Source organism: Neomonachus schauinslandi, chromosome 7, assembly GCF_002201575.2.
Source record: "Neomonachus schauinslandi chromosome 7, ASM220157v2, whole genome shotgun sequence".
In the NCBI taxonomy this organism is placed as follows: Eukaryota; Metazoa; Chordata; class Mammalia; order Carnivora; family Phocidae; genus Neomonachus; species Neomonachus schauinslandi.
In genome coordinates, this window is record NC_058409.1 from 23,505,447 (window position 1) to 23,524,240 (window position 18,794).

Below are 18,794 nucleotides of genomic sequence, written 5' to 3' on the forward strand. Positions count from 1 at the left end.
AAAGAAAGAAAGAAAGAAAGAAAGAAAGAAAGAAAGAAAGAAAGAAAGAAAGAAAGAAAGAAAGAAAGAAAGAAGCTTAAGTGAATCTCTTCTAGGCAGCATATAGTTGGGCTATTTTTTTTATTTCCCCACTTCATGTCTTTTAAATGGCGAATTTAAATCATTTACATTTAAAGTAATTCTTGATAGGTAAGAACTTATTGATAGTAAGGACTATCATCATTTTGTTAATTGCTTTCTGATTGTTCTGTACTTCCTTTGTTCTTATCTTCCTCTCTTGCTCTCTTTCTTTGTGAATTGACGATTCTATTTTTTATAGGGGTATGTTTTGATTTTTTTCTCTTTACCATTTGTGTGTCTCTTAAAGACTTGTGCCTGGATTGCCATAGGGCTTTCAAAATAGTTATAACGGGCAACTGCATAAAAATGTTCTACACGTTTACTCCTCACCCCTACATATGTTTCATGTCGTTGGTGACCCAATTTACTTCTTTTTATATTTCCTTCTTTTCAACCTATTCCAATCTGGCTTGCCTCTCATCAGTCCCCTAAAATTATTCTTGCTAAAGTCATCGGTTTCCTTCTTGATTCTGAATGCAACTGACTTTTTAAAAATTAACAATTTTTTAGAGACAAGTTTGAGGTTCACAGCAAAACTGAGCAGAATATACAGAGTTCCCATATAGCCCTTGACCCTACATATACAATCTCCCTTATTTTACATACTGCACCATAATGTTACATTTATTAAGATAGTTAAAACTATACTGCTACATTATTTTCCTTTTCCCTGAAGAACTTCCTTTAATATTTCTTACAAGGTAGGCCTACTGGCAACAAATTATAATTTTTCTTTGTCTGAGAAAGTCTTTAATTCTCCTTCATTTTTGAGGGTGCCTGGGTGGCTCAGTTGGTTAAGCGACTGCCTTCGGCTCAGGTCATGATCCTGGAGTCCCTGGATCGAGTCCCGCATCAGGCTTCCTGCTCGGCAGGGAGTCTGCTTCGTCCTCTGACCCTATCCCCTCTCAGGTGTTCTCTCTCTCTCTCAAATAAATAAATAAAAAAACTTTAAAAAAAAAAAAAAATTCTCCTTCATTTTTGAAACGTAGCTTCATGAGGCATAGAATTCTAGGTTGGTGGGTTTTTTCTCTCAGGACTTTAAATATTTCACTTCACTCTTTTTTGCATGATAGTTTCTAAGGAGAGATCTGTAATTCTTTGTTCTTTGTTCTTTTGAGCTTCTTTGCTCTTCTATATGCAAGGTGTTTTTTCCCTCTGGCTTCTTTCAATATTTTTTTCTTTCTTTCAAGATGTTTGAATATGATAAATCTAGGTGTAGTTTTGAGGGCATTTATCTTGCTTGGTGTTCTTTGAACTTCCTGAATCTATGATTTGGTATCTGACATTAATTTTGGGAAATTATCAGTCACTATTGCTTCATATATTGTTTCTGTGCCTTTCTCTGTATCTTCTCTTTCTGGAATCCCAATTATGTGTATGTCACACCTTTTGTAGTTGTCCCACAGTTCTTGAATATTCTGTTCTTTTTTTCAGTCTTTTTTCTCTTTTTTTTTTTTCGGTTTTGGAAGCTTCTACTGCCATATCCTCAAACTCAGGCATTCTTTCTTCACTATGTCCAGTCTACTAATGAGTCCATCAAAAGCATTCTTCGTTCTTGCTATAGTATTTTTTATTTCTAGCATTTCTTTTTTGATCTTTCTTAGAATTTCCATCATTCTGTTTATATTATTCATCTGTTCTTTCATGCTGTCTCTTTTTTCCTATAACGCCCTGGGCATATTAATCATAGTTATTTAAAATTCTGGTCTGATCATTCTAATACTACTGCCATATCTGACTCTGGTCCTGATGTCTATTCAGTCTCTTCAAATTGTGTTGTTTTGTTTTGTTTTGTTTGCCTTTTATTTTGTTTTTTTATTTTATTTTTTTATTTTTAAAGATTTTATTTATTTATTTGACAGAGAGAGACACAGCGAGAGAGGGAACACAAGCAGGGGGAGTGGGAGAGGGAGAAGCAGGCTTCCCGCTGAGCAGGGAGCCCGATGCGGGGCTCGATCCCAAGACCCTGGGATCATGACCTGAGCCGAAGGCAGACGCTTAACGACTGAGCCACCCAGGCGCCCCGTTTTGTTTGCCTTTTAATAAGCCTTGTAATTTTTTGCTAAAAGGTAGACAGGATATACTGGGTAATGGGAACTGTGGTGGATAGGCCTTTAGTAATGTAGTGGCAAGGTTTAAGTCATAGTGCTATGATTAGGTCTTTTTTGTTGAGCCTTTACCCCTGGAGGGTAAAATTCACCAATATTTCTTAATCCCCACACCTCCCTAGGTGGGACAGGACAGGTAGAGAGAGCTGTATCTGGATATTTCCATTCCTCTGTGTGGAAGGCTAGAGAGAGCTGGAATTGGAGTATTTTCCTTTCCTCATTTGAAAAAGCAGACCCGGCTGAAGTTGGGTATTCCCCTTCCCCAAGGTAGGTCAGGCTCTACTAAAACCCCAAGTTAGGCGCTGGTAACATATATTCTTCTGAGGGAAGGTTTTGTAAAGAACAGAATACTCTAGTATATTTCAAGATGGTTCTTTTCCTCTTCCCATTACCAAAAGCATGAGGGGATTTTTCTCAGATATTGACTGTGAGGATCTGATAGAGGTCCTTCCTAAAGATAAAACTCAAAAAAGTGTCGAGGCCCCCTGATGACTGTGTCCCTCTTGAGTTTTTAACTCTCAGCATTGTTCTCACTGAGCCTCTAGCAATTCATCAATCACACCAGCTCTGGTTTTTCCATCCCAGTACTGGTTCTCTGGGAGATTTCTGTTCAAGTGTTTTTGCTCTGATAAGTCATGATTTTCTGTATCCACCTGTCTATCTTTCCAAATATTAGTGCAGCACTTTGGCCTATGATATTATTTATCTGACATATCTAAAAAGACTTGTTGATTTTTAACTTTGTTCAGGTTTTCTTTTTTTTTAAAGATTTATTCATTTGTTTTAGAGAGAGAGAGAGCACGGGGTGGGGGGGGGAGGAGAGGGAGAGAGAGTCTCAAGCAGACCCTGCACAGAGCCCAGAGCCCAACTCAGGGCCCAATCCCATGATCCCAAGATTACCACCCAAGCAAAAACAAAAAGTTGGACACTCAACTGACTGCACCACCCAGGCGCCCCTTTGTTCAGGCTTTTACTTGTTAGGCCAGAGTGGTGACTTCTAAGTTCCTTACGTGCTAGCCAGAAACTGGAAGTCCTCCAATTTTGCAAAGTTCTTTATAACGGGATTCCAAGCAACATTCAAGATTGTTAACCACTCCCCCTTTTAGGAGTAAATATTCTTGTCTCTTGGCTTCTATGATACCATATTCTGTTCATTTTCCTCCTTTTCTCTGTCCACTCTTTTCTACCTGACTGTAGAGTATTCCAAGGAATGATCCTGGACCCTTTTCTTTCCCTCACTCTGTAGAAACTCATTCTTTCTCAGGTGCTTTATCTATTTCTATAAACTTAAAAATATCCAAAACACTGTATACTTATCTTCTGCTTTCCTAAACTGTAGATTTATAGCCAATGGTCCTTACAAATTTTTCATTTTCATGTACGCTCAGACCTCCTGCCTCTCCTATCACACTAAATAGCACCTTTAGCCACCAAAACTGCTTAAGACAAAAACCTAGAAGTCTTTTTTGACACCTCACTCCTTCATCTTCTATCTCCAATTCAAGAACTCTACAGGCAAAATTATCTTGAATCCATGCATATTTCCCATCTCTCCTACAAAGTATCCTTGTCAAGGCCACCACAATCTTGCACCTACAATATCTATAACTTCATACTAAGGAATCTTCCTATTGAGACTCTTGCCCTTTTTCAATTTTTTTTTTTGCCCAATGTATACAATGACAGTAAAGTGTAGTGGAAAGAATACAGATGTAAGATCCAGAAAGACCTGCCACAAACTCCCCAAACACACTAATTAATATCTAAACCTCATTTTTCTTAGCTATAAAATAGGTGAAAACAAAACAAAACAAACAAAAAACTCACCTGGTAGGAATGCTATAAGGAAAAGATATAATTTGTAAAAAGTGCTTAGAATAATGCTTACCATTGAATAGTCACTCAAAGAGTGGCTCCTGTTACATACAAAATAAACCTCAAATTTCTCCCCAAAGACCTCTAGATTCTGGGCCTAATGTACTAATTCACAAATACTCCTCAGCAGAAATCACTGCTCTGGCTACACAGCAAATGTCTTATTTTTACCTTAAATTAATTTTTAATAGACATCCAATTATCCAAAAGGAATTTGGAAAAACTGTAAACTTTAATTCTCTTTCATTAAACTTATATAGAGTATATATTCATATAACAGTAATGTAATTAATTACTAAGTTTAAAAACTGTTTGAAATTATTTACTTAAATAGCTGAAAAGTAATTCCTATAAAACTGTTGGTTAAGAATATGTTCTATATTAATGAAATTTATGATTTATATAGTTTTTCTGCTTCAACACTTGCTTTTTTCTTTGTTTTTTCAGGGGCTGAAGGGTAAGTTTTCTCAGCAAGTAAAACTTCACAAGTTGTATTATCTGTAAAGAAAAAGATGCTTCAATATTTTAATTATTTAACATCTCATTAACTGTAAGTACAGAAAGTAGAATTCAAATTTGGAAAAAAAAAAAAACCCTAATTTTAAGGGCTGTCTTTGAAATAGTTTTAAAAGAAAAGCTTAACATATGTTAAATAACCTGACTTACTGCAGATAGAGTTTTATTTTAAGAGCTCTAGGTTTCACATGAGTAAATAAGCTCTAAGTAAAATACTTTTCATTTAGTACAGAAGGTTGCATGTGATTAAAATTCTTCATTAATTATCCTTCCATTTTCACTCTCCTGTATTTTCAGGCTCTCTCTTTTTACTGCAAATTTTCTATTAGCATTTAAAATATACAGGACTCTTTCATCTTACCAAAAACTTTATCTGTACCCCATACTCCTTCCTGCTACATCTTTTCTTTCGTTTTCTCCATAGGCATGTTTCTTCAAAGAGCTGTCCACATATACTAACATAACTTCCTCTCCTCCTGTTTACTCCCAAGCCCACAGCAATCTAGTTTCAGGTCCTACCTTTATGAACAGAAACCTTTCCTGTCCTACCTTACTGGACATCAGTACAACAAACATGAACATTTTCCCTCTGGCCCCTTTTATGACTCCTCTTCAGTCCTGACTCCTCTTTTTTTCACTCTCCAGGCTCAATCCAAGGCAACAAATATCTAGTCTGCTATGTGGCAATGTTACTACTATAAGTATTGCAAATTTGGCTTTTCTTTATTCTTAACACTAGTACCTTGTTTTAAGTCAACACGAGATTTCCCTTTGAATTATTTCAATAGCTTTTCAATTCAGCTCCATCTGCAGTCCACTGCCCACATAATATATCTAAAACACAAGTTTAATATCATCTGCTTAAAACTCTTCCAAGGTTTTCCACTGTATTCAAGTTAAAACTCAAGCTTCTTAACTCAGCATACAAAATCCTGGTTTTTATGAGCTCTGCCTATATACTTCTATATTCCCAGCCTCACTGCAAAGGCTAAAAGGTTTCTAGATATAATACAGGATACCTACTTAAATTTGAATTTCAGATAAACAAATAATTTTTTAGTGTGTTTGCTGTGTAATAGTACAAGCATATGCAATATTTATGACATAATTATATTAAAATTTTTTCGCTGTTTATCTGAATTCAAATTTAACTGACCATTCTGTATCTTTATTTGCTAAATTTGACAACCCTTGAGACTACTCACTCCACTTATCTTCATCTCCTGAGGTAGAAGGAAGTAGTAGATTTGAGAGTTTAGTAAGAAATGAAATTGGTACCAAGATTTGGTAATAGATTAAGCGAAGGAAGTGACAAACAGGAAGGTGTCAAGGATGATCCCATGCTTCTGGTATGCTAAGCTACATTTGCTAACTAAGATGGAGGACACTGGTAGAAGACCAGGTTAGGTCTTGGTCGTGACAATTCTCAGTTCTCAATGCTTGCTTTATTTAATCTCTAGGTAACTTATGTTACAGTTACTTCTAAATGTTGGAGTGTTCCATTTACATTCTTTTTGCATCTTTGTTTTCTATTCCACTTCCTAGGTGATCTCATCTATATTCTTGACTCTAGATATTTATTTACAGCTCGTCTCTGCCCTAAACTCCAGACTCCTGTGTCACAAACTGCTTTAATGACATCTCTATTTGAAGGCTAGTAAGTCTTTCAATGTTTTAATATTTTATTGAAGCACTCCACATACACAGTAATGGGCACAAATCTTAAATGTATATGTATTCACCTATATAGTCACCACCCAAATCAAGACATAAAATATTTCCAACAACCCAGAAGTTTCCTATATGTTCTTTCCCAGTCAGGACTCCCATTCCAAAGATTACCACTATTTTTACTTCTACTACCTAAAACACTCTTGCCTGTTCTTGAACTTCATATATACAGAATTATACAATACATACATGTTTGTGTCTGCATTATTTCATGAAACATTAAGTACATGAGTAGACAAATCAAATTTCTTTTAAGCTTTTATTTATTTATTTGACAGAGAGAGAGAGACAGCGAGAGAGAGAACACAAGCAGGGGGAGTGGGAGAGGGAGAAGCAGGCTTCCCGCTGAGCAGGGAACCCGAAGCAGGGCTCGATCCCAGGATCCTGGGATCATGACCTAAGCTGAAGGCAGACGCTTAACGACTGAGCCACCCAGGTGCCCCTAGACAGATCAAATTTAATGCTGAAACCAAATTCTCTTAGTCTTCCAACTTGCTCTGTCCTCCAGTATTCCCATCTCAAGAAATGATACCATCATTCGTCCACTTGCTTAAACCAATAATTTTAGACTCATCCTTGACTTCTATTTTTCTCTCTTATGCAACATCCAGCCTCATCAGAAAATCCTGGCACATCTGTTTTAAAATATATTTCAAATCAGACCACTGCTCCCACTTTAATCTCATATACCACTATCTGACCACCACAGTAGTTTAACAGGTGCTCTTTGCTTTCCCTTGCCATCTTAGTCTATTCTCCACATGGTAGTCAGAGTGATAATTCAAAATATGTATCTAATCATGTCAACCCTTTGCTCTAAGATGTGTTTCTTGGCACATTTAGAATAAAACCCCTACTTCTTATGATGGCATAGGAGACTCTACATTATACCATTTGATTACCCCCTGAACACAACTGAAGTCATTCTTTTTTTTTTTTTTTACTCATTTTGCTCCAGTCATTCTAACCTCTTTTCTTTTCTTTTCTTTTTTTTTTTTTTTAAAGATTTTATTTATTTATTTGACAGAGAGAGGCAGTGAGAGAGGGAACACAAGCAGGGGGAGTGGGAGAGGGAGAAGCAGGCTTCCCGCGGAGCAGGGAGCCCAATGTGGGGCTCGATCCCGGGACCCTGAGATCACGACCTGAGCCGAAGGCAGACGCTTAACGACTGAGCCACCCAGGCGCCCCTCTAACCTCTTTTCTATTCTTCAAACATGCAGAGCTCATTTCCATCTCCTGGTCTTTTCTCTTGTTGTTCCCTTTGCGCAGCATGCTCTGTCACAGATTTTCATATGACCCACTCTCTCACTTCATTCAAGCTCTATACAAATGTAATCTCCTCAGAGAGGCCTATCCAATTACCTTGTCTAAAATAGCATTCCTAGTCACACCGTTTTTACCCGCTTTATTTTCCTTCAATACTCTTATTCCTGACATTGTTGTATATTTATTTATTTAACAGTTGATTATCTTTCTTCCTCTACTATAACATAGCTCTTTTAGGGTAAGGACTCTGTCATGTTCCCCAGCAGCTAAAATACTTTGTGTCACACTGTAGGTGATTAATAAATATTTTTGAATGAATGGAATTAATGAATGGTATGATGAGGTGTCTCTGAAACATCCAAGGGGAGATGTTTAGAAGGTAGCTGCATATAAGGGTCTTAGCCTCAGAGGAGATTCTTTAATGAGAGAAAACTTGGAAACCCTGTTTTTTATAGGACACCTATACATATCAGGGGGTAAATTTTAAAAAGATTAAAATCTAGGAACTAGCCTTGAAGAACTCCCACATTTAACCACTAATAGTGGTAGATAAGATTGCAAAGGAGCCAGAATTACCTGAGAAGTAATTTCTTATTTATTTATTTGTCTCTATGATTAGACTATTTTCTAACATTTAGTAAAGAACCTGACCTACAATTGGAACAAAGATAGATTTATTGAATTAAGGAAGTAAAAAATACCATTGAGCAAGATGTGATTTAATTTTAAATTTCAATCAATCAACCACATAAAAGTAAGAATACAAAAGCATACATAATTCCAGAATCACTATTCTCCCTTACTATCAGGCCTTATAAAAAACATTTTCTACAGCCAAAGCAAAATTTTTTATTGGGCAAGACCTAAGTAAAATCATGATTGTTTTTGGTACCCTTACCACTTTCCCTTTCATAATCTCTCTTCTCTTGTTCACAAATGCCCTGACTCTTAGATCTATAAAACAAATCCCCCTTCTTTTTTTTTTTTTTAAAGATTTTATTTATTTATTTGCGAGAGAGAGAATGAGAGACAGAGAGCACGAGAGGGAGGAGGGTCAGAGGGAGAAGCAGACTCCCTGCCGAGCAGGGAGCCCGATGCGGACTCGATCCCGGGACTCTAGGATCATGACCTGAGCCAAAGGCAGTCGCTCAACCAACTGAGCCACCCAGGCGCCCACAAATCCCCCTTCTAATATTCACCCTCCAGGGTAGTAGATGCTAGCTACTCTTTTAAAAGATGTGTGCTTTTACAAGTTTAGTTTTTATCACTTTATTAATTTCCCTCAGAACAGCAACTACTGGGGCACCTTGGTGGCTCATTTGGTTAGGCGTCTGCCTTCGGCTCAGGTCATGATCCCAGGGTCCTGGGATTGAGCCCATATTAGACTCTCTGCAGAGAGCCTGCCTCTCCCTATCCTTCTGCCTGCTGCTCTGTCTGTGTTCTCTCTCCCTCTCTGTCAACTAAATAAATAAAATCTAAAAAAAAAAAAAAAGAATAGCAACTATTTTAATCATTTTTATACCCAGAATTCCTAAATCCTGGCATATAAAAAATACTCATTAAGAGAATTTCTTAAAGTGAAGATTATGTAAAAAAAAAAAAAAACCTTTTTTTGTTTATATAAACATACCTATTAAGAGCAAAACCAGCAATTCTTCAAGTTTAACCAAAAACAGATGCTATAAAACTTGATTCAGGAAATAAAAATAGCAATCTGAGATACAGCATGGATTAATAAGGTTGGAAATGTTTAGCTAAGTTTATCCTAATAATAAATTAAATTATAGAGTGTCTATAATGCAAGGGTACTATGTTATTTTTATTTTCAATCATCACACATAATTCCAATATATCTGTTTATTGATTATCTTCCTTTCTCATGACTGAAACTTAGGAGGCAAGGACTTTATATCACTCCTCACTGGTATATATAGTAATGCCTAATACAGAGTACACACTCAGTAAATGTTTATGAAGTGAATTAATGAAGGGTGTTATAGGGATAGTTAAGACCCACATTCTAACTTCACATACCTTCATTTCTTGAAATACAACCAAGCTAAAAAGCACTCAGTTTCCCGGGCTACCAATTTTCTCAAAATATGCTACACTGTCACAAAAATAAAGAAATACAGAATTATGAAAATGATTAGTTTCACTATTTATTACCTGATTCTGAATGCGAAGTACTCTTTGGTTTTGGAGAAATACTTTGGTCTGCTAACATCATCACTCTATAATAAGAACAAATTAATTAATAATTAAATTATTCTCAATCTTTCAGTAACTTTTGAGAATCCTCAAATAATACTTACAATAATAACATTTATATTTATATCAAATATCCTGTAGAAAAAATATAACTGGTTAAAAAATGTTCCTGTATCTATATGAACAAATAGTTTAATAATAAAAGGCAATATATTTATACATTTTTCAGTGTGAGACAATACAAATAGAGGACAAAGTAGAGTGTTCAGAATGAGACAGACCTAGGGTTAAAGCCCAGTTCTTCTACTCACACTTGAGTGGCCTTGGAAATTTACTTAACTTGTCTTGATTCTTGGTTCCCTCATTTATACAAAAAGAATGGCAATCTTGTTTCCTAGGGTTCTCATGGTGATGATCTCAAGTAACATGAGAGATAATACTTTTTAAAAATTAATATCCTTGGGCGCTGGGTGGCTCAGTTGGTTAAGCAACTGCCTTCGGCTCAGGTCATGATCCTGCAGTCCTGGGATCAAGTCCCACATCGGGCTCCCTGCTCAGCAGGGAGTCTGCTTCTCCCCCTGACCCTCCCCACTCTCATGCTCTATCTCATTCTCTCTCTCAAATAAATAAATAAAATCTTTAAAAAAAATTAATATCCTTTTCTCTCTCTCTTTTTAAAGATTTTATTTATTTACTTATTTATTTGAGAGAGAGAGCACATGAGCACAAGTGGGGGTAGGGGCAGAGGAAGAGGGAGAGGGAGAAGCAGACTCCCCACTGAGCAGGGAGCCCAACGCATGGCTCAGTCCCAGGACACTGGGATCATGACCTGACCTTAACTGCTTAACCAGCTGAGCCACCCAGGCACCCCATCCTTTTCTCTTTTACAAATGACAGCATCCCCAATTCTACTGAAATGTGTATGAGAGGATTACAAGAGGAATACCAAAGGATCAAAGCTCAGCCTTTGACCACCAAAACGGGATTTCTGAGTCCCCAGTAAGACAATGGAGTTGAAAACCAAATGTGTGAAGATGGTTTTCTAAATTCCTATTGCTGGTTTATTGAAAAATTGAATTCAGTAAGCAAAAAAAAATTTTAGGCAAGGGAAGTGAAGGCAAAAATGAACTACTGGGGCTTCATCAAGATAAAAAGCTTTTGCACAGCAAAGGAAATAGTTGACAAAACCAAAAGACAACTAACAGAATGGGAGGATATTTGCAAATGACATAACAGATAAAGGGCTAGTATCCAAAATCTATAAAGAACTTATCAAACTCAACACCCAAAGAACAAATAATCCAATCAAGAAATGGGCAGAAGACATGAACAGACATTTCTGCAAAGAAGACATCCAAATGGCCAACAGACACATGAAAAATGCTCCACATCAGTCAGCATCAGGGAAATCCAAATCAAACCACAATGAGATATTAGACTCAAAACCTGCAGTGAGGAAATCAACCATGGTTGGTTTCTCCTATATTTCTTGTTCTTTTTCCTTCCCTGTTTGGGAACTACTCTTTGGGTTCCTCTGGCATTGGAGTAGGGGAAAGGAGTTGTAGAAAGGGACATAAAACGTCTTTCTTGATTTTGACTGACACTATTATAACATGCCATTGATACCCTCTGGGTCTGACAGATAACCAAATGCTGACTCTTTCAAACCTGAAGTATTTTGAAGGGTTCAATGACAAGATTTCCCTACACTTGGGGCTCTCTCACTTGCTGCTACTTATGATCTCCTCAGCTTTTGCATTTGATGATAGAACTTTCAGCCTCTTTCAGTAGAGTTTACCTTTTCCTTTGCAGGAAGTCATACTGGGCATGAACCTTTCCAAGAGGATCCATAACTGACTCTCTTCTGTGGGATGTATATCTGACCTATAGGCATTATGCACAAATCTTTGTTGTGCCAAACTCTGAAAGTACATCTAGGTTCCTCTTTATTCTGCCATTCCAAGGCATTTAACAGACTGCTAACAGACCCTCTTGCCTTTAGACTTTCCAAGTGTGAGTCAGAAATCAAGTTCCAGGGGACATATGTCAAACTTTTCAAATGGTCCTCTTAGAGCTTCTTCTCTTGTGTTGAGGTGAAGGAATAAGCCTACCCTCTCTTTGCATATAACACCAATAACTCTTATCAAAGAAATATATATATATTTTTGGTCATTTCATCCCTTCAGAGCACTCTTAGCTTTTTCTTAAACAGCTTGGAGATTGCTGATGGGCAAATGCATGAAGAATTGGGTTTTGACTCCACCTTTTACAAATCATACATAGATAAATCTACACTGATGGGAATGGGGGTAACCATCATTTTATTTTGTTTTCATCTACTGAGGTCACTGTTCAAACTTTAAGACTACCTGAAAGCCACATTTAATATCCTGCTATGTTCCTCAAGTTCCTCTTAACATATGTAGATGAAAACCACAGAATTTTACTATTAGCTACAGAATATAGAAAAAACTCAGGATGTGACCAAATATAAATCCCTGCTCCATGCTTTCTAGCCTAGAGGATTACTGCTAATTAAAAGGGGACAGAGCCTTGGGAAATAAGCAGTTTGACAGTGGGAACTGACTTCTCTCCATCAACCCCTAAATCTGGAGGTGGGAGCACTAGGTATGAAGATGACATTAGAAGAGGTGAAGAGAAAGCTAAAAGCAGAGGGGGCATGTGCCACACTCACTCTAAGTGGACACATCCACAAAGGGTGGAAACTCAACATCAGAATAAGAGTTTGGACTATTCAGTCAGAGAGGAGATCTCAGTTAGCCCTCCTTGAGAGCCCCTTAATACCTGTAGATTGTGAATGAGTTCTCAAGGTTCTAAATACCAAGGGCAATGCAGAAGGTGCTCAAATTAGAACCAAAATACTTGTCATAGGGCTGCTGTGGCTGGTGACTCTACTGCAAAGGTTGCAGAAAGGCAATCAAGTCAAAATCTTGATGGAAGACTTCAAAGGAGTTTTGGGTAGCAATAAAAGCTAAGGTCAGAAAAAAATCAGCAATGGAGGATCTCAGGCCCTAAATAAGGCTGTAAGTTCACCAAAGACTTTTTCAGCAGAGTCCAGCCCAGGTATAGAACCAGTCTTAAAACCTGCAGCATAAATTAATATAAGTCCAGAGACACCTTGTGGATCCCAGACAACCTCAAAGCCCCAACTTTACCCCTCCCCCAGCTCTGGCTTGCTCCTATGCCTATACACCTATTTTTAGGATGGCCATTTATCCAAACTGGGACCTTTCCGAGAGTAAAAGGGAGTTCTACTAAAATTTATGTCAGAACAATAGACAAATACTAGGACTGTCCCAGGCAAATCAAGAGGTATGATAATATACCTATATGTCATCCTCAGGAATATGGAATGAGGAGAAAAATCTGTAAGATTCAGCATTCATTTTAACTGGAAGTAAATGGATAGCATTAATAAGTTTAACTCATCATTTCCCAGCTAAATAGGAGAGAAGGGAGAGGAGAGCCTATGAGAAGTTGAAGTCAGTTAATTTTAAAAATAAATACATTACATGTGAAACTAATATTACACTCCTTGTTCACTAACTGGAATTTAAATAAAAATTTTAAGGGCGCCTGGGTGGCTCAGTCCATTAAGCGTCCTACTCTTGATTTTGGCTCAGGTCATGATCTCAGAGTCCTGAGACTGAGCCCCACATCAGGCTCCTTGCTCAGTGGGAGTCTGCTTGTCTCCTTTCCCTCTACTCCTCCCCTTGCTTGAGCTCTCTTTCTCTTAAATAAATAAATCTTTAGAAATAAATAAATATATACATACATACATACATACATACTTTAAAAATAAGAAAGAAAAGGGGCACCTGGGTGGCTCAGTTGGTTAAGCGACTGCCTTCGGCTCAGGTCATGATCCTGGAGTCCCTGGATCGAGTCCCACATTGGGCTCCCTGCTAGGCGGGGAGTCTGCTTCTCCCTCTGACCCTCCCCCCTCTCATGTGCTCTCTCTTATTCTCTCTCTCTCAAATAAATAAATAAAATCTGAAAGAAAGAAAGAAAGAAAGAAAGAAAGAAAGAAAGAAAGAAAGAAAGAAAGAAGAAAGAAAGAAAACTAGCTATATATTCTCTGCATATCCAAGCGGTACATTTTATTTTTTAAAGATAGGGCAACATTTAAGGGGGACAGAAAATAAGATCAGATACACATAATCAAGCACTGTATTACATTTGCTCCATGCAATATATAGGCAACACTCATTGAACTGGATATACACATATCTTTCAGCAATATAAAGAAAACTTCCTTTCTTTATTAGGTACTATGACAAAGTTCTAGGACTTTAACTTTGTAAATGTGTACTTAATTAAAGAGAATACCAAAATATCTAATAGTTAACAGGTGTTCAAAAGTGGTATAATTACTATCCAAACATCTCTCCTTCCTTCCTAAAAATATATTGTACTGCAAATTGTGGAAGGGATTTAAAATCATAAATCATCATTTCTCTCTGGTGCCATTAATAATTTATCTTCAGAATTTTCACTGTTGCTCACCTTCATCTGTGAAGCACAATAAAATGAAGTACAAATAAGATGAGGTATGCCTATAAAAGATTCCCTTTTCTTCAGAAATTTTTTACCACTTAGATACAAGGACATTTGTAAGGAGGCTTTCACACTAATGCTATTCTTTTCTCACTCTACACAATTTCCTAGGGTGACAACTATTCCTTCAGCCCAGAATCTTTCCCTTGCTAACTAGGCTGGAATATACAACTACTTGCCCGATATATCAACTTCAAAGTGTTGCAGGTATTTCAGTGTTTTCCAAACTAAAATTATCTGTCACGCCAACTCACTCTTGCTTTTCTATTTGTGTTCCTTCATCCAAAGAATTAGTCATCATTTATCCAGTTTCCTAAGTCAGAGGGCTGGAAGTCAAGTTGGACTCCACCTTCCTCCCTTAACCAACCAAATATTAAAAATTATTGATTATCGATAAGGAGGAAAAGATGGCGGAGGAGTAGGGGACCCTGTTCCAACTGGTCCCCGGAATTGAGCTGGATATCTACCAGACCACTCTGAACATCCACAAAATCAGCCTGAGATGTAAGAAGATAGATCCGGATCTCTACAAACAGAATATTGCAGGCAGCTGGTTTGGAGGTATGAAACGGGGAGCTCTGATTCCACAGGCACATATCCGAAGATAAACAGAAGGGGGAGGGAGCCGAGCCGTGGGGATCCTACACAGCTGGTGAGCAATAGCCTCCCATGCTAGGGACCCAGGCACAGACTCACAGACCAGTAGCAGCGAGGCCATGCATGCGAACTGGGGGCTGGCGGTTTTAGAAGCACAAAGGGCAGAGATGTGCCCCAACATGGATGCAAGGACTGGGAGCGCTGCTGAGGGGCGCACAACCCAGGACACTGCAGTTTATAGCAGCACAGACAGAAACAGAGATAGTGTGGCCTGGAGAGCTCACTGAAGAACAGACTGAGAGCTCTCTGCTCTGAGGCAGAGGATTGGAAAAGATCTCTTGGGCTCTGACTCTCGGAAGAGATGCAGAAAGAGACCAGAGAAAGCTGCCAGAGAACAAAAGCCCCAAAAAACCGTTTTTCACTGAGTCCATCCCCTGCCACAGAGGGCAAGGCAACTGTACCCAAACAGGGTTGCCTGAGTAAGAGCGCAGCAGGCCCCTCCTGGGAGACAGGCTAGAAGAACAAGAGGTCGGCAACCCTAAGGTCCCATAAAACAGGTGCATCTTGCTTGGGTTGTGGTCAATAATTTGGACTCTGTACATTCCCTCAACCACCCCTCAACAGAATGACTAGGAGGAGGAACCCCCAAAATAGGAAAGACTCAGAGGCTGTGACTTCTGCCACAGATTTACAAATGGATAGAGATATAACCAAGATGTCGGAGACAGAATTCAGGGTAGCAATTGTGAAGACAACAGCTAGAATGGAGAAATTGATTAATGGCAACATAGAGTCTCTAAGGGCAGAAATGAAAGCTGAACTGGCAGAACTTAAAAATGCTATCAATGAGATCCAATCTAATCTAGATAATCTAACAGCTAGGGTAAGCGAGGCAGAAAAATGAGTTAGTGATCTAGAAGACCAATTAATAGGCAAGAAGGAAAAAGAGGAGGCCAGGGAAAAACAACTCAAAATCCATGAAAATAGAATCAGAGAAATAAGTGACACCATGAAACATTCCAATGTCAGAATTATTGGGATCCCTGAGGAGGTGGAGAGAGAGAGAGGACTAGAAGATATATTTGAGCAAATCGTAGCTGAGAACTTCCCTAATCTGGGGAATGAAACAAACATTCATATCCTAGAGGCAGAGAAGACCCCTCCGAAGATCAAGGAAAACAGGCCAATGCCCCGGCATGTAATAGTAAAACACAAATCTTAGAACCAAGGAAACCATCTTAAGGGCAGTTAGGGGGAAGAGATTCCTTACGTACAGAGGGAAGAACATCAGAATAACGTCATACTATCCACAGAGACCTAGCAAGCCAGAAAGGGCTGGCAAGACATATTCAGGGTACTAAAAGAGAAGAATATGCAGCCAAGAATACTTTATCCAGCAAGGCTGTCATTTAGAATGGATGGAGAGATGCAGAGCTTCCAAGACCAGCAGAAACTGAAGGAATATGTGACCACTAAGCCAGCCCTGCAAGAAATATTAAGGGGGGTTCTATAAAAGGAGAAAGACCCCAAGAGTGATATACAACAGAAATCTACAGAGACAATCTATAAAAACAAGGTCTTCACAGGCAACATGATGACAATTAATTCATATCTTTCAATAATCACTCTCAACGTGAACGGCCTAAATGTTCCCATAAAATGGCACAGGGTTGCAGATTGGATAAAAAGACAGGACCCATCCATATGTTGTCTACAAGAGACTCATTTTAAACATAAAGATACATCCAGACTGAAAGTGAAGGGATGGAGATCCATCTTCCATGCCAGCGGACCTCAAAAGAAAGCTGGGGTAGCAATTCTTATATCAGACAAATTAGATTTTAAGCTAAAGACTATACTTAGAGACACAGAAGGACAGTGTATCATTCTTAAAGGGTCTATCCAACAAGAAGATCTAACAATTGTAAATTTCTATGCCCCCAACATGGGAGCAGCCATCTACATAAGCCAACAGTTAACCAAAATAAAGAGTCCTATTGATAACAATACGTTTATTGTAAGAGACCTCAATACTCCACTCTCAGCAATAGACAGATCACCTAAGCAGAAAATCAACAAAGAAACAAGAGCTTGAATGACACACTGGACCAGATGGACCTCATAGGTATATACAGAACATTCCACCCTAAAGCAACAGAATATTCATTCTTCTCGAGTGCACATAGAACTTTCTCCAGAATAGACCACATACTGGGTCACAAGTCAGTTTTCAACTGACACCAAAAAATTGAGATTATTCCCTGCCTATTTGCAGACCATAATGCTTTAAAACTGGAACTCAGTCACAAGAAAAATTTCGCAGAAATTCAAACACTTGGAAGTTAAAGACCATTCTGCTCAAGAATGTTTGGGTCAACCAAGAAATCAAAGAAGAACTTAAATAATTCATGGAAACCAATGAGAATGAAAAACATCAGTCCAAAACCTATGGGATACTGCAAAGGCAGTTCTAAGGGTGAAATACATAGACATCCAAGCCTCACTCAAAAAAATAGAAAAATCCCGGATTCACCAACTAACTTTACACCTTAAAGAACTAGAGAAAAAGCAAAAAACGATGCCCAAGCCGCGCATTAGAAGAGAAATCATTAAGATTAGAGCAGAGCTCAATGAATTAGAAACCAGAAACACAGCAGAGCAGATCAACAAAACTAGAAGCTGGGTCTTTGAAAGAATTAATAAGATTGATAAACCACTGGCCAGACTTATCCAAAAGAAAAGAGAAAGGACCCAAATTTATAAAATTATGAATGAAAGGGGAGCGATCATGACTAACACCAAGGAAATAGAAACAATTATTAGAAATTATTATCAATAACTATATGCCAATAAACTGAGCAACTGGAAGAAATGGATGCCTTCCTGGAAACCTATAACCTCCCAAGACTGAAACAGGAAGATATTGACAATCTGAATAGGCCAATAACCAGTAAAGAGATTGAAGCAGTGATCAAAAACCTCCCAAAAAAACAAGAGTCCAGGGCCTGATGGATTCCCTGGGGAATTCTACCAAACATTTAAAGAAGAAATAATACCTATTCTACTGAAGCTGTTTCAAAAAATTGAAACAGAAGGAAAGCTTCCAGACTCATTCTATGAGGCCAGCATTACCTTAATCTCCAAACCAGGCAAAGACCCCATTAAAAACGAGAACTTCACACCAATATCCCTGATGAATATGGATTCCAAAATCCTCAACAAAATCCTAGCTAATAGGATCCAACAATACATTAAAAGGATCATCCACCACAACCGAGTGAGATTTATCCCTGGGATGCAAGGGTGGTTCAACATTCGCAAATCAATCAGTGTGATAGAACACATTAATAAGAGGAGAGAGAAGAACCATATGGTCCTCTCAATTGATGCAGAAAAAGCATTTGACAAAATACAGCACCCTTTCCTGATTAAAACTCTTCAGACTATAGGGATAGAGGGAACATTCCTCAAGTTCATAAAATCCATCTATGAAAAACCCACAGCGAATATCATCCTCAATGGGGAAAAGCTGAGAGCCTTTCCCTTAAGATCAGGAACACGTCAAGGGTGCCCACTCTCACCACTGTTGTTCAACATAGTACTACAAGTCCTAGCAACAGCAATCAGACAACAAAAAGAAATAAAAGGTATTCAAATTGGCAAAGAAGAAGTCAAACTCTCTCTTTCCGCAGATGACATGATACTTTATGTGGAAAACCCAAAAGACTCCAGCCCCAAATTACTAGAACTCATCCAGCAATTCAGTAATGTGGCAGGATACAAAATCAATGC

The 18,794-nt window shown here is 38.2% G+C and overlaps 1 protein-coding gene across 1 annotated transcript in view; it reads right to left on the reverse strand.

Annotated features, from left to right (window-relative positions):
- Window positions 1–18,794, reverse strand: part of MEIKIN (meiotic kinetochore factor) — a 99,669-nt gene that overhangs the window by 48,710 nt on the left and 32,165 nt on the right. Inside the window, exons 8-9 of the mRNA XM_044917050.1 lie at window positions 9,786–9,850; window positions 4,531–4,601 (exon numbers count right to left, since the gene is read on the reverse strand). Of these exons, the coding sequence (XP_044772985.1) occupies window positions 4,531–4,601; window positions 9,786–9,850 (136 nt within the window). The remainder of the gene's footprint in view (window positions 1–4,530; window positions 4,602–9,785; window positions 9,851–18,794) is intronic.